General features: G+C 43.4%; 1 protein-coding gene across 3 annotated transcripts in view; it reads right to left on the bottom strand.

Annotated features, from left to right (window-relative positions):
• PAPPA (pappalysin 1) overlaps window positions 1-17,081 on the bottom strand; it is a 229,160-nt gene that overhangs the window by 138,577 nt on the left and 73,502 nt on the right. For all 3 annotated transcript variants that reach the window (XM_005301373.5, XM_042859693.2, XM_042859692.2), the window contains exons 5-6: window positions 13,355-13,547; window positions 5,296-5,417 (exon numbers count right to left, since the gene is read on the bottom strand). In XM_005301373.5, coding sequence (XP_005301430.2) covers window positions 5,296-5,417; window positions 13,355-13,547 — 315 coding nt within the window. The remainder of the gene's footprint in view (window positions 1-5,295; window positions 5,418-13,354; window positions 13,548-17,081) is intronic.

The following is a 17,081-nucleotide window of genomic DNA, read 5'->3' as shown; positions in this document are numbered from 1 at the left end:
CCCAGGTTTTTGGACGGAAGTGGTGCATAGACCTCTGTGCTGGGTGAATTTCACCCATTGTGACGAAATGACGAGAAAATGTACTCTTAAATTTCTCACCACTGGCTCTGCTCTACAACACAGGAGGTATTACTAAAAGCTAATGAAAGCCACAATGCTTGCTGGGCTCCCAAATAGTTGGTAACATTACAATCTGGCATGAAATCATGTACTGAAAGATCCAGAGAGGTCGGATGGGTGGAACAGTTGGTAACAGAATCCAGTGCGAGCTATAAATTCCCTCTTCCTTCCCAAATAACCACACGGAGAGGGAGTCAGCTGGACAGAGAGACTACAAAGCAGAGGAGAGAAGGAAGGGAAAGTAAAGATAAAGAGAGAGAGCGCACAGCTGAATGTAATAGAGGAAGAAAAGAAGGGAAACAAAGCATTGGTCAAACACAATTAAGAGAGGACATGAGTGTTAATTTAAAAAGAAAATGCCAATGTGTGAGTTTTTCTCATTGTCTGCGATCCACTGAAGTGTTAGAAATATGCTTTATTATTCATTATTTATTACCCTGACGGTTGGCTGGTAGGAAAGACACTCCAGTTCAGTCAAAAGGAGTCCAGATGCAGAATGATTTCCCTACAGCAAGTGCAGTCCTGGCAGAGGGCCAAACAGTGACACCCTTTCCCCGTTATCCCCCTCCACACGGACCCTTTCTATCCCTCACACATTTCACTGTGCAGCGGGAATGCCACTTACCTCAGGCATGGAAAGAGACCCAAGCTCAAGTATCAGTGACATATTTTGAAGGAAGCGAGGGCTCTGTTTCAAGCTCTGTGCTATTTATTTAGTTAGCTCTCCCTTTCTTACTATTCCAACAGGGCAACTGCTGACCCCCCGCCACCCCGACCTCATTCCTGCTAGGCTTACAAGTATTGAGTGTTTGATCAATCTGAGTAGCAAATAATCCATCCAGCTCAGATCATCTCAGAACATTTGCTGCAGTGTGTATGCGCGGTCAGGTCCAACGGTTACGTTGTATCTGGTACACTGAGCCCCTGACAGCAGCCCGAAGAAAACGTTTTGCCCACAGATCCCCAAGGACTTTCGACGGGGGAGGGTAAGTGCTATCATTGCTATCTGGCAAATGGGGAAATTGAGGCACAGAGTGGTTTGGGGCCAAGCCCAGGTTTTCAAAGGTGGCCCGTGGCTTTGGCTTCCTGTTTGTGGGTGCCCAAACTGATACATGTCGGGCAGGATTTTCGGTGGTATGGTGCACCCACGGCTCACTTTGGCTTCACTGGGAATTGCAAGCACTCAGTGCCTCTGAAAATCAGGCTTGAGGTGGGGCTCTTTTAAAACGGTCACGCAGTGCGTGAGTGGCAGAACCGGGAGTAGAACCCGGGGTTCCAAAAGCCAGCGTCCCATCCACTGGACCTCACTGTCTTTCCTCCATTCACCTTCCCTCCTTCTTTCCCCCTTTCTTATCACAGGTTTTCAAATCCCCTAGAGCGCTGCACGGCAGACTCCTCTGGCACAAATGAGAGACATCCTCAGAAAGGGTGGAATCCACCCCTGCCAGCACAATGCCTATGCAACACTTACACAGCCAATGGGCTAACTCACCCACAGGGGTGAATTTCACTCCAACTGCAGAGACTTTAATACCGGACATTTATCCATACTAAGCAACAGCAGTTCTGACTAGCTACACTGAATACTTGGCCATGGCCCTGCATAGACTGAAAGCCTGAGCAAACTACAGACATTACAACTTTAAAGAATTTCAAGAAGCTCAATTTATTTAGCTTAACAAAGAGAAGGTTAAAGGGTCATTTGATCACAGTTTGTAAGTACTTACACGGGGAACAAATATTTGATAATGGGCTCTTCAGTCTAGCACAGGGGTAGGCAACTTATGGCATGTGTGCTGAAGGCGGCACGCGAGCTGATTTTAGTAGCACTCACACTGCCCAGGTCCTGACTACCGGTCCGGGAGGAGAGAGGGGAGCTCTGCATTTTAATTTAATTTTAAATGAAGCTTCTTAAACATTTTAAAAACCTTATTTACTTTACACACGACAATAGTTTAGTTCTATATTATAGACTTATAGAAAGAGACCTTCTAAAAACATTAAAATGTATGACTGGCACGTGAAACCTTAAATGAGAGTGAATAAATGAAGACTCGGCACACCACTTCTGAAAGGTGGCCGACCCCTGGTCTAGCAGATAAAGGTATAACACGATCCAATGGCTTGAAGTTGAAACTAGACAAATTCAGGCTGGAATAAGGTGTACATTTTTAACGGTGATTGTAATTCACCACCAGAATAACCTACCAAGATTCATGGTGAATTCTCCATTACTGACAATTTTAAAATCAAGACTGGATGCTTTTTTTTTTTTTAAAAGATTCTTTTGGGGAAGTTCTAGGGCCTGCGTTATGCTGGAGATTAGACAAGATGATCACAGTGGTCTCTTCTGGCCTTGGAATGTATGAATTTATGATTAATCAGACACTGTGTGTTGAGCTTGGATAAAAGTTTATATTTAATTGTGGAGAGTCTGAAAAGTCCTACTCCACACACCTTTGGGTTTCTACAGCAGGGTGACTATGGCACAAGGAAAAAGTACCAAATGTATGGCAGCACTTTTAAACAATTTTGCTTCGTGCCCCTTTTATGTTCGTCTACTACAAATATGCCAGTAAATGAGTTAATTGGCAGGAATGATCACAGCAATGTCAGACCCTAGGCAAGCAGTGCAGAACGGACACGAAGAGTGCATTTGGGATTTGCAAGCATGAGTGACCACACTAAACTCTGATTCACTGAATTGCACGCATTCATTTAGGGCAAAGAAACATACCATGTGACCTATGTGTCCAATTAAGACAGCTCAAATTCGAATATGGAATGAACTGCTCTTGAGGGGGGGAGGGATAGCTCCGTGGTTTGAGCATTGGCCTGCTAAACCCAGGGTTGTGAGTTCAATCCTTGAGGGGGCCACTTGGGGATCTGGGGCAAAAATCAGTACTTGGTCCTGCTAATGAAGCCAGGGGGCTGGACTCGATGACCTTTCAAGGTCCCTTCCAGTTCTAGGAGATGGGATATCTCCATTAATTTATTTATTTATATTTAATGTATTTGGCCATTGCCAGAGGCAGGGTACTGGATTGTTCAGTGGTCTGATCCACCATGGCTGGTCCATGTTCCCAGACTTCCCTTCATCAGTATGACACAGGCAGCTACAACCTACCCTTGACTGATGAAAAGAACTTAAGGTTCGAAATTGCACCAATTGGGTTCATTGTAGCTTTTGATCCAGGTGAGAACTGTGGTTCTCTGGGAAGCTGGATGAGTACCACAAAGTATTCCCCAGGAATATTGGCTCAAACTTTAAAATGAGCTTGTTTTGACCACATTTTTTCCTCTTTTAGGGCTGCTTTCCATGACCATTCAAGCAGTGGAGTGTTTACACCCATGAATCATTGCAGAAAGTGATTTTTAAGCTTGTTGACTACTTGCAGATAGACAATTAACAAAATCAGGTAATGATCTAACTCGGCTATTTGCAACTAAGACCAAGTGCGCAAACACGAACACACACAGTTACCATATGCCAGTCACTGGGTGGTGATGATGGAAAATTACAGACCAGCAAATGCCATCCACTTGGTATATCTTATATATGGGAGAGGACATGGATGATTAACACATCAGCAGGACACTGTTTCCAAAACCCCTCGCTATAGCTATGGCCCAACTGCAATTGAATGAGCTAGATAAGGATCTGACTGCACTTTTCATAGCTAAGAATATGCAGGCACACACGCTGTGACAAGAGGAAATTAAATGTAAACTCTGCAGCCCGCTAATAATATCTTCCAGTCGCCTATTTTTTCTAGCAATATTGCCTCTGGCTAGGCCCGTGTGATCCAGAAGGAAAAGGTGGTTTCAAATTAGCACTAGTTGGAGAAATTTCGACAGAACCACATATTCCGATGCATTGTGCGGGTCTGTCAAAATCAATATGCTTTGCAGAATGGAGTTGATTTCACCAGAATTTTATTTTGGAAGAAAACTGGGACGGGGAGTGAGTTTTGACAATGCTGAAACATTTTGATCTTTTGTTTTGAAATGACATTGTTTAAACGTTGTTTATCTTTTGTATTATCTTTATGATATATTATAAAAGGTATAGATAACATCAACATGTAAACAAAATGAATAGAAACAAAATGGATTGACGGAGACCCAAAACTAATTTTGGGGGGAGAATTTTCCTTTGTGGAGAATTTAGAATTTTTCTATTTTTGGTCCGATTCTGAATAAATATATAGCAAGGATTCCTGATGAAAAAGTTTTTCTTCTAAACTATGGCAAAGGTTCTGTAGTCCCCAGAAATCAATGAAGGATCCTATATTAAGATACACTAGGAAGGTGGATTATAAAAATCTGGGGCCCAATTCTCCATTGTCTTAAATCAGTTCTACCCTGGTATAACTCCACTGAAATGGACAGGGCTACCCCATATAAACTGGGTGTAACTGAGTGGGGAATCAACTCTCCCAAGCTTTTCCTCACCTTGTTGAGCTAAAAATGCATAACCAGCAGGCAAACGTTTAAACTTGTGCTGTGTTGTTAGATTTTTTTTTAATTTCTTGGCATTAATTGCTATGCAGGACTATTCACGGTAACACCCCATAAGTCAGCACTTGCCATTTGTGATACATTGAAATTAATCAATCAATTCATTAATTAATCAAGGAACTGATTTTGGCCTCCCTTATTCCTGCTGCCGAGTACTTTGCTCTGCAAGTAGTCCCCACTGCTTTCAATGAGGCTACTCCTGGCCTAAGGTCCTACTCAATGCAAGTAAAGGTGGTTGAATCTGGGCCTCAATAAATAAAATGAAATATTGTATTTTTGTGAGTTGGAGTAAACAGGCCTCTCTGCCTTTCACTTCACATTACAAATCAGATTAGTCACGGTTTCTTGGCACAGTTCTGCTCTCAGAAATTCATGCTCAGCTCCCACTGACTTAAATGGGAGCTGCACAGGTATGTCTGAGCACACAGATTTCAGCTAATGAGCTATGCCCCGGCGGAAGCTGGGCCTGTGTGCTTATCTGCCCTTTATTTTCGTTCATGCCACATGAAAAGATAACCAGTGTTAAGCTTTTCTCTTCCTCATTTTGCCCCTTTCTCCCTCTCTGTTGTTCTCCCTTCTTTCCCATCTCTAGTGTTTCCCCCCAGCCCCCACCTTTTCCCTTCCGTAGCAGAGCCATCCCTCCCTCCGACTTACCTTCTGCTTCCCGTGGACTCCAGTGCCCAGATGGATCACATGGCATTGGTGAAGAGGCACCGAAGGCATATTGCACCAGGACTCTTCCTTCTGTACACAGATCGCATGCTGATCCCACTTCTCTAGGAAGCCAGGAAAACAGGAGAACACATCAACTTAGTAAAGCTGAAAGAGCTGCTTCTCCTACAATACTAAAAGCCACAAGATTTAGAATTCAATTCCACTTAACCCCCTTTTCTTAGGGCATTGGCAAACAGCACTTTGCAGCATAACCTTCTGTAGGGTTCAGCTAATAGCCTGTGAAGACTGCATCTGTGTTTTTAAAACGAGTACAGAATATGAAATGACAGCAACTTGTAAAGCCGTGCTGGGTTATTTATTTTTTCTTCGCTACAACTGGATCAAACTCCGATGAAAGCAAACCCTGTCTAGTTGTTAAAGCAGAGAAATAAGCAGCAAGAGAGTTCAGTTCCATTCCTGGCTCTGTCATGGACTACACCCATGACATTAGGTAAGGCACTTCTTCGGCTGCAAATTCCCCATCTGTAAAATATGGTTAATAACAGCTACCTGAATCAGGTTCTGTGAGCAAAGCTGGTATGGGAAAAAAACAAACAACAAACCAACCTCACTGATTCACAAATATTTTTACTAAAAAGTGCACAGGGCCAGAACCTCAACGGGTGTAAATTGGCTTACCCCCATTGACTTCAATAAAACTATACTGATTCGCACCAGCTGAAGATCTGGCCTGCCCAGCAGTTTGCAATGCCTCTGGGTCTTATTCATTTGGAAGTATTTTTGAACAGTGTTTGCAGATCATGAAGGTATCACAAATTTTGGCACAAACAGATTATCCATTCAAAGATGTGGCATAGAGAGATTACATTTATAGAGTTTGTGAACGATACCAAGCTCAGAGGGCCTGCGAGGTCGGAGGGTAGGATTAAAATTCAAAATGATCTGGACAACCCGGACAAATGGTTGAATCCAAATAGGATGAAATTCAATAAGGACAAATGCAAAGTACTCCAGTTAGGAAGGAACAATACATTGTAAAAATACAAAATGGGAAATGCGTGCCTAAGAAGGAGGACTGTGGAAAGGGATCTGGTGCATCACAAGTTAAACGTAAGTCAATAGCGTGACACTGTTGCAAAAAAAGCAATCATCATTCTGGGATGTATTAGCAGGAGTGTTGAAAGCAAGACACGAGAAGTACTGGTAAGTCTTCTGCTCTACTCCACGCTGATAAGGCCTCAGCTGCAGTAGTGTGTCCAGTTCTGGGCGCCACATTTCAGGAAAGATGTGGACAAATTGGAGAAAGTCCAAATGAGAGCAACAAAAATGATTACAGGTGTAGAACAGGGTTTCTCAACCTTTTTTGATACCAGGGACCAGCTTACTGTCTTCCTAATCTGTGTCAGGGAGATCTCAGGGACTGGTGCTGGTCCATGGACTGGTTGTTGAGAAACACTGGTCTAGAAAACATGACCTATGAGGGAAGATTGAAAAAAAAATGGGTTTGTTTAGTCTTGAAAAGAGGAGACTGAGGGGAGACATGATTACAGTTTTCAAGTACATATAAGGTTGTTATAAGGAGGAGAGTGAACAATTGTTCTCATTAATCTCTGAGGATGGGACAAGAAGCAATGGGCTTAAATTGCAGCAAGGGAGGTTTAGGTTGGACATTAGCAAAAACTTCCAGACAGGGTAGTTAAGCACTGGAACAAATTGCCTAGGGAGGTTGTGGAATCTCTGTCACTGGAGGTTTTTAAGGTTTTTATCCACGAAAGCTTATGCCCAAATAAATCTGTTAGTCTTTAAGGTGCCACCAGACTCCTTGGAGGTTTTTAAGAGCGGGTTAGGCAAACACCTGTCAGAAACCATCGAGTTATTACCTTGAGTGCAGGGGACTGGACTCGATGAGCTACTGAGGTCCCTTCCAGTCCTACACTTCTATGATTCTATGATGTGTTACCTGCTTTCATCATTTGTGGGTCTTCCATTCAAAAAATGTTGACTACCCATTCAGGAAACAGAAGACTATCATGTGACTTTAAGTGACCAATTGCACAACACACCGGTTTAACTCCACTAAAGTATTTCATAGGACGTGTTAACTATTGAGTTAGTCATAGTTTGAGTAAATAATAGGGCTCAACTAATTAACATTTGTAAAATGCTTTAAGAGCCTAGGATGAAAGATACTAAGTAAGTGAAACACAGAATTATCATCATGCATTTCTTTTAGACCCTAATAGTAATTTGTTTATTAGACCCTAATAGCTAATAGTTCTCAGTCTCTCTACAAAGAAACTCCTGCGTTAGCACTTGCTCCTGGAGGAACACAGGGCATGGAAAGCCAAGTTTCCATATTTAGGACTGCTTTTTACTCAAATGAGCAGCTATTGTTTCATCATAGGCTGTCATGGTGGAAAAAGCAATAGGCTTATAGACAAACTTTTCCCTTTCACAGCAACGACTTGGAGGTAAGAGAAATCACAAGGAGCATCATGTGGGAAAGGCTGTGAGCAGATGTTCTCCTCTTACTTTTCCAAATTGGGAGCAAAACTCAGCCCCGGCATAACTCCATTGGCTAAAAAGGAGTGTTACACTAGGGATGAATCTTGGGTTAAAGCTTTCGGTTTGTCTAATCATGCACATGTGGGCACCCAAATCCTGTAAGCAGACATGGGCGTCAGAACTGATTAAGGGTTTGCTATTACAGGTTTGTGAATCTCCGAGCCAGATTCTCCACTACCCTGCAAATGAGGACAAAGTGGGTTTAAAATGTTACTATTTCAGAATGGCAATAATAATTTATACAGGTAGACTGGGTGTACATGCGTACAGGGTAATGGAAAATCTAGCCCTCCGTGTTTTTGGAGAAACCAAGTATTGGGCACATTTCAGTGTATGAAGTTTATGGCATAGAGGTGATGTGCTCCCATAATTATACATTTCAGTGCAATGGATTCAGTAGCCTATACTGAGACAAACCTTATAGCAGCCTATTTAAGATGAATTTGCAACCAAACAGTGAACAGTGGAGAAATGCCATTCTCTCCTGCCATGGCTGGCTCCATCCAGATTAAAGTTTTTGACGATAAAAACACCTATATATCTTACTTGGAGTTCAGAATCTCTTGCATGTCCTTGGAGACACTGAAACTTTCAAGGGTGATTAAAGCAGACAAACAAACAAACGCCCCCTCCCCGCAGTTATCTAGATCTAGAAATCGTGCTGCATGAAATACTGTATTGCAAAGAATGAGATATCATCAGCTCCATGGAAATTAATGCAGTTGCCTTGATTAAGAGTTGGAAGATCAGATGCACTCAGTGCGTTCTTGCCTAAGCAGGCCACACGACACAGCCCTGTAACAATAACTGTTTATATTCAAACTGTGCATATCAAGCAGTAGCCACATGAATGGACGCTTGATAACAACAAGATTAAAATAGGTCTGAGACAGTCAGGAAATGAACAGGGTTTCTCTCTCCCCCTTTGTTTCCTCTTTTTTATTTTTATTATTAGTATTATTTTAAACACATATGTTTGACATCAGATGCTGGTAATGCTTTTATTCCAAGAGACAGGCCTTCTCTGCAGAATACATGGATCGCAGGTACTCCAGATCAGAGCTGTGTGAGTAACCCATTTTTCAGTTTGGGTTGACACAAAATCAATTTTTTCCCCAAGTTTTTGGGGTGAAACAAAAAAGTGGGAAAAAAAATGTTTCAGGTCAATTGAAATGTTTAGTTTGACCTAAAACTTTTTGTAAAAAATAAAATGGAAGTAAAATTCAATATTAAAAGTAATTTCAAATAAAAAAACAAAATGTTTCCTTTTGAAAATATCAAAACTAAACATTTAGATTTTTTGGAGGTTTTTTCCCCCCCTTTCTTTTCTGGATAAAAAAATGGGCAAATTCAACACAATTCACAGCATGTTTTGGTCGACCTGAATATGTTTCATCCCAAAAATTTCGCATAGCTCTATACTAAACCCACGTGACTGGGAGGCACTATTTACTCACAGATTTGAGTGTTAAAAGACTTAGGGGCTCAGTAACCTACTAGAATTTAGGGACAGGCATACAAATTTCACCCTAGCATGGCATACTAGCCCCACACTACATAAAATACCTACCTATGGAGTCATTTGACTGACTGAGTGTACCAATAGTGTAGGTATCTGGTATAACTATGTTTGCTGAGGTGCACTGGCCATTTGTTATCAATAAAAAACCCTCTCCTCTCCACACATATTACAGAAAAATAAGAACACAGTGTCGCCAACTCAAAGCTTTCTAAAAATCACAGATCAAGGCCCCCAAAATAATTAGATTAATCCGTTTCTGGTTCTTTTTATTTTCCTTCTGTTTTTGAGCCTTTAGGGATCACATTTTCAAGCTTTTCTCTGCAACTACGAGGGACAGAAACATACCTTTTTAAAATGAAAGCTAAGATTCTCATGTAATCACCTGACTCCAGAAGCTAGGCCTTTAAGAAAAACAATGACTATTGCAAGACTTGTGACAGAATCACAAGAGTGGCAATATAAATTTACACTCAAATTTATCCTAAAAGACACTTAGGGTACTTGGCCCTTGGTGTCATGCTTTGTGTCTCACCAAGCTTACGAGATCTAATGGCCTCCAATACAGCAGCATAACATGCCCTCTGTTCTTTGATAATATATGGCTAGGTTTTATGGGCCTGATTCTCATTTATACTGAGGCCACCTTATACTGCTCTGACGGTGGAAGGGGGACTTAAGGTGAGCATAAATTATATTTACGCTCACTTGAAGGCCCCTTTGCGCTGCCAAAGCAATGTAAAAGGGGCCTCAGTGGGCCCAAGGTACATAGCAGTGGAGAATCAGTCTCCTGAAATTTACATGAGTAGTCCAACTGAAGTGAATGCTCTGCTCCTTTCAGCAAAGGAAGCAAGATTTGGCCCAGGATTTATGCTGTGAGAAAAAAGCCCTTCATGACAGCCTTTTCCCACACAGATGAGACTATGACCAGCTTCACCTCCTAGTTCTCTTTCACTATGGCTCAGAAACTGCAAATGCTTACACATGCTCATCTTTGGTACTTAAAGTTAAGCATATTTGTAAGCAGGTGTAGGATTGGGCACAATTGTGTTTGGTTTACTCAACATATAAGAAGTGGTATTTACTTTTAAGAGAAAAAAAAGATTGTAGCTAAATCTATTTTTTAAAAAGGTCACAGAAACACTTCTCTTTATATTAGGGTGGGAAACTTTTAAAAGATGAAAAATTGGACTTAAGCTACTTGACAATGTCTCTTTAACTATCTATAGTAATATTGATCACATAAATGTCAAGCCCCAAGATATGTTTCTAAGAAATCAGTATTTATTTAATATATGATAACTTTGTTATGACTTTCTAGACTAACAGGCTATCCATTGTGTATCATTTAAGCACCAACGAGCTATGAGTTATTAAAAACATACTGATGAAGTTTAAGAAATATGCAATAGAGATATATTTTGTTACATAACAATTAATCCTGTATCAATATGTTTTTAACAGTCAGATGGTATTTATTTAACATACAATAACTTCCTTATGAAATCTAAATTAAATGCATATTGGGGAAGCTTAATTTACCCTTTTCATGATGAATATAGACTAAAACTGCCTGAGAATTCTCAATGATTCATATAAGATCCTATACATTTTCAGAAGTACATTGTCAAAGCAGTTTGTCTTGCTGCAAAACTACAATTAAAGTAATGGAGAGTTTACAAAACTACAAGCAAATTAAATATGAGCTAAAACCCTCTGGATCAGATAGTGATCTGATCTGGTATGACATTTCCTGCATTACCATGCAGAAAGGGTGAAATTCACTCTCTTTGCACAGAGGGTCAGAACCATCCCTATACACCACTTATAGCCACAAAATAGAGTGTAAGTGCGTCTTAAATGGTGCACAGTTCTTGTACTGATGCTTTACACAGGGGGGCTGGGAATTACATCCAGTGAATGCCCCATATTTCAAGGTGCTCTCCTTTAAATAAATATGAGTATTGAGATAGATATTCATGTACTGATATGCTTGTGTCTGGAATGCTGCACATTCAGTCTCATACACTGCTGATTGCATTGGTTCCAATCGGAGTTCAATAAAGTTTTCTCTTTTATAAAAAAAAAAAAACCACACACATGGAAATTCAGTGCAAACAAAGTAGGTTATTACAAAAGAATGGCCACATTGGGTCAGACCAATGGTCCATCTAGCCTAGTATCGTGTCTCTGACAGTGGCCAGTGCCAGATGCTTCAGAGGGAATGAACAGAACAGGTGATCCGTCTCCTGTTGTCCAGTCTCAGCATTTGGCATTGTATAAGACTGAGTCTGTAAACATGGGAGGAAGTTCAGTTAGGCTTCCCATGGCTACCACCACTCAGCCAATCTGCATATAAATAGATTTTAATGGCATACACTTTGAGGCTACGTCTACACTACACACCACTTCTGTCAGTGGGTATTTGTAGCTACCCACCGCAGTGAAAAGCAAGCTGCGTCCACACTGCAGCCTGTAGCTACATGGGTCAGCGAAAGGCTCATCCTTTCCCCGCTGCCTCCTCCCCGCCAGAACCTTTTCCCACTGCTGGAGTCTTTCCCTGCGGAGAAGAAGGGCTCCAGCAGCGAGGAGCTGACAGAACCTTCCCCCACTGCTGTAGCGGGAAGGTGCTGGCAGTGGGGAGCTGCCAAAGCTTTTCCCTGTTGCTGGTCTTTACCTGCAGCGGGGAAAGGCTCCAGCAGTGGGACGCTCCATGGCCAAAAACAGAAGTGTAGACAGGAAAGATGGCTTGGGCCAGTAGAGAGCTGTGGAGGGCTGAGTCATGCTTGCTGTAACTATGGACTGCCTGACTGTTACGTGTTGAAATGATCAGCCACGACATTGCACTAATCTTGGTTCTGTACTGACGACATACAGCTAGCTGCATATGCACACGCCCTCTTCTATACAAGTTCTACTTGATAAATATATAGCAAGATGCACACTTCAGGCGTATAGGGCCAAATCATGCATGCCACTTACAAGCCTGAGCAGCTGGTCTGTGCACTGACTAATTGTTCTGTGGGGTGGGGAAAAGAATCCACCCTCCTGGCGGTCGTGTGGCTGCTGAGATGTTCTGCAAAGGCTATTGGCTGAAGTAGCCCTACTGGTCATTTTGTAATGTTGCAGAGCAGAGAGGAGCAAGGAACTTCCGGCTCTGCCCTTGCTCCATTTCCACCTGCTCTGCTACTGTGCACAGCAGAGGGGGGGTGCTCTCTCAAACACTGCTGCCCTCTTGCATAGTGGAATTGCAGACCCAGGATCTGAGCTCTGAAGCAAGGAAGCACAGGCAGGATTTGCCCTGTTTTCAGGGCCGGCTCCAGGCACCAGCTAAGGAAGCAGGTGCTTGGGGCGGCCAATACAAAGGGGCGACACTCCATCTGCTATTGGGGCAGCATGTCCAGGATTTCAGCGGGAATTCGGCGGCGGGTCCCTCAGTCCCTCTCTTCCGCCGAAGAATGGAGCGGCGCGATTGAGCTGCCGCTGAAGTGCTGCCGATCGGCTTTTTTTCCCCCACCACTTGGGGCGGCAGAAAACCTGGAGCCGGCCCTGCCTGTTTTGCACATGGGAGTAGGAAGGGCTTGCCGTCCGAGGTGAAGATAATAGGACTGTTTGTGAGTATCTATCTGTGAATGGGCAGCAATAACAGAGATCGCAAAACCAGAATTGCTGCTTTAGATAAAATATGGAGGAGATTTGCTCTTTAAATGCCCAATCAAAGGACCTAGAGAGAATGCTGCAGACCAATAAAGGAACAAAGGGACTGATAGAGATGGTGAAAATAGATCAATAAACTATTGATTCTAGCTCTAATTCAGGAAAGCATCTCTATTCAGGACAGTACTTAAGCACATGCTTAACTGCTTTCCTGAACTAGGCGTCTAGTTACTTCCATGCTCCCTTCTCCTGGCTCTTTCAGGTTAAGTGCTGCAGCACATCAAAGCTTGTGATCACCTTTCAAAGAAATGACCGTCAACGGGAGGAAACCACTCCAGAGTGATAGAGTTCGAAGTTCGGTCCACGATCTGCGGGGCAATGGCAATGGGAGAGGGTTTCTTGACAGGCTGCCAGCTCTGGTACACCAGATCCAAGTAGCAGTGCATTCTTGCCATCTGATTGGGCGTGAAGGAATTGGTGCAGTCGTCGTCTGAAAACCAACAAAGTGAGAGATAAGGAGAGAGAGGAGAGAATTATGATGTGGCAAACGTGAGCTCCCAAGCTCCTTGCAGATGTCGGGATGGGCTCTCCCTGCTCTCGGGAGTTAATGGCCTGTGAACAAATTAGTGCAGTCATCACTTCTGGAGACAGGTGAAAGGAAACAGAAGTAAAAAAAACAAAACCAACAACAACAGCCCTCCTCTCTTGCTATGGCCTGGGGCACACAGGAAGATCCCGAAGGTCACCCTAAGGGGGGCAGTGATGCATAGAGGTATGAAAGGAGCCAGAAAGACTGAGTGCAGCACCTTCTGGTCAGAGCTGGGTCTACACTTGAATCTCTGAAAGCGGAAAAAGATTTTGTCTTTAAGGAAATGTGAGTAGATAATGGAACGAAAGCGCAATTCAGTGCATGACTCTCCCCCACGCCTTCCTTATCCCGCCTCCGTTTCTTCTTTAGCTCTTTTTCTGATTGGACTGGCTCTCCACACATCCTCATCCTCTGTGTCCTCCCTTTCCCACCACTGCTGGCTCTGCACTAAGCCTCGGGGAAGGTGATGCCCCATAAGGTCTAGGGTGGTAACAAGGGAGTATGGCAGGGAGCTACCTGCCTCTGTGGAAATACAGAACCATTTGCACCAAGAGATGGAGGTTCGCTCTCACCCTCTGTCCCCTGTGAAAATGAGGGAGTGGGTGTCAAGCTGCTTCCTGGCCACTCCAAAGATAACTGGGATAAGTGATTCTAATTGCCCCTCTCCCCAAAGGTAGAAAATGCGGGATCAGCCACTTGTTACCCCTCAGAGACCCAGAAGGCAGTAGGTGACGCAGAAGAGACAGCCACTATCCACAAGCCAGTTGGCAATAGTAAGTGAGGGGGGGGTCCTGAGTCCAGGTCCGCCGCCAGCTTTTTTGCCACCCTAGGCAGCGGAAGGTCCTGCCCCCGAAATGCCGCCCCCGACAGAGGCAGCGGAAGGTCCCGCCCCCGAAATGCCACCCCCGACAGAGGTGGTGGAAGGTCCTGCCCCCGAAATACCGACGACGACCGGGGTGGCCGAAGATCCGGCCGCCGCGGCCGCCGCCCGCCAAATGTTAGCACCCTAGGCGACCGCCTCGGTCGCCTGATGGGTTGCGCCAGCCTTGCCCGAGTCTGCAGTAGTGATGGGTTGAGGCTGGGTAGGGGATAGTTTGAGGTGAGCAGATGGTTGTGAGCATGGAAATGAATTTCACCACTCTTTCCGGGAACCTAGCACAGTTTAAAACCAGGCTCAGTTAGAGGGGGTGCACGGTTTTGTCATGTGACCATTTATGAAATCTTTTGATGTCTTCAGATCAAGACTAGATGCCTTTCTGGAAGATGGGCTTTAGTCAGACACTAGTTACTGGGCTCACGACAGGGGTAAGTGGGGAAATGTAACGCCCTGTGATACACAGGAGTTCAGACTAGATGATCTAATGGTCCTTTTTGGCCTTAAACTCTGTGAATCTATGAAGGATGCTCTTGTGGCTTCTACACTGAGCTGGCACTCAGGAAATCTGTATTCAAAAGAACTAGTCAAATTTTTTTAACCGATTTTTTCCCCCCATCAGTAAATATCAAAATTTTTCACAGGAAAAGATCACCTTCAATGATTTTTTTAAAAAATTTCCAATAAGGGGAACGCAAACAAAAAGTTCTGTTGAGTTTTGAAATGTCTACTTAAAATCAAAATTTCATTTTGAAATGTCGATTCAGAAGGAAACATTTCATTTCAGCACGTTAATAATGTCAAAATTCGCCATTTTGATCCTTGATTTGAAACTTTTCAGAACATTTCATCTCATGACAATATTTTGACATTTCAACTTACTGTTCGGAATCAGAATGGAAAGTCATCTTGAAATGCTGACATTTCTGGTGACAGGAACATTCCATTTTTTTAACCGCTCTGCAACAGTCTGGCTCTGTCGCAGATTTCCAGGGTGACCCTGGGCAAATCGCTTCATCTGCTTTTCCCCATGCATAAATGGAGATCATTATCTATCTAGCTATCGTAGGTACTTACATGGCCCCTGTTATGATAGTATCTGAGTTTCCCCCCCCAAATTTTAGTGTATTCCTCTTCATAACACTGCTAAGAGGTAGGGATTTACATATCCCCATTTTACAGATACACAGGGAGACTAAATGAGTTGCCCAAGGTCCCAGAGGAAGTCTCTGGTGGAGCAGGGAATTGAAGATCTTACAGCTCCCAGACTAGTACCCTAATCTCTATCCTTGCTCTTGCTTGCGCCTTGTCCGTTTAGGTTGAAAGCTCTTGGGAACAAGGACTGTGTCTTACTATTAGGGTGACCAGATGTCCCGATTGTATAGGGACAGTCCCGATTTTTGGGTCTTTTTCTTATATAGGCTCCTATTACCCCCTCACCCCCTGTCCTGATTTTTCACACTTGCTGTCTGGTCACCTTACTTACTATTGTCTATGTGTATAGACTGTAACTAGCATAACAAGACTTCAATCTCATACGGTGCCTTTAGGCATGATTGTAATACAAATAACAACAATGATTTTACATGCTCTTGTGCATTCGGTTTTGTGTGGGTGATGGGTTACTGAGGCCAGTTTGGTTGCTTGCTTGGTTATTTGATATTTTGGGGATTAGTTATATTTATTTGTAGGTGCCAAGATGCCTTCAGTTCTGAGCATCGTGGAGCACAAGAGGAATGAGAGAACATGAAAATGTTCTAAAGAAAAAGTGAACTTGCTGGCTTAGTGGGGTCCTTTCCACCTCATTGTCCAGCAACAGCACAAGGAGGGTGCTTTGGTTGGAATCAATGGTTCGAGTTCCAGCCCCAAGCCCTTCCAGGAGATGCCTTGCAGGAATTAATGCAGCTAGGATGGCTAGAGGATCATATCCTCTCCAATGCATCTCCTTTGCTAATTCCACAGAGTACCTAACCTCCCCTCATCAAAGAAACAAACAAACTGGGCAGGTGCAGTTGGTTTGTAAATATCTATCAAATCCCAGTGGCCAGCTCAAAGCTGCTGTGTGCATGCAAGGAGCTACTTTAATCCTTGGATTTCCTCAATAATTATTGACAGTCCATCCATGAACATCCTGTAAAAGCCATAAATATTCCTCAGGGAAGCCCAAAAGTGCACAAAAGGCTTTGAATAGCCACCATAAAGGAACAATAAAATATAGATAGGACTCAACCCTGGAAACAATGGCAGAGGAGGAAGATGACATGCAGGCGATGCTGCAGCTCAAGTGTCTCTCTAAACACCAGCCTAGGTTGCTCTTTTGGGGGTGGAGGAGGGGCGCGAGAGAGTCATTAGCGTTCAGGAAAGGCTCACATGATATAATGACCAGAGAAATGAAACAGGCTTCATTAGGACTTCTGCTCTCATTGAAGTCAGAGGCAGAACTCCTACTGACTTCAACGGGAGCGGCCCTAAGGAAGCAATGTTTTGTTTACTTGGGGCTGGTCCACACTAAGCCCCCAGTTCGAACTAAGATACGCAACTTCAGCTACGTGAATAACGTA

This window comes from Chrysemys picta, chromosome 18, assembly GCF_011386835.1.
Source record: "Chrysemys picta bellii isolate R12L10 chromosome 18, ASM1138683v2, whole genome shotgun sequence".
Taxonomy (NCBI): Eukaryota; Metazoa; Chordata; order Testudines; family Emydidae; genus Chrysemys; species Chrysemys picta.
The sequence above is the reverse complement of the archived record's forward strand: the minus strand, read 5'-3'. Positions and strand labels throughout refer to the sequence as shown.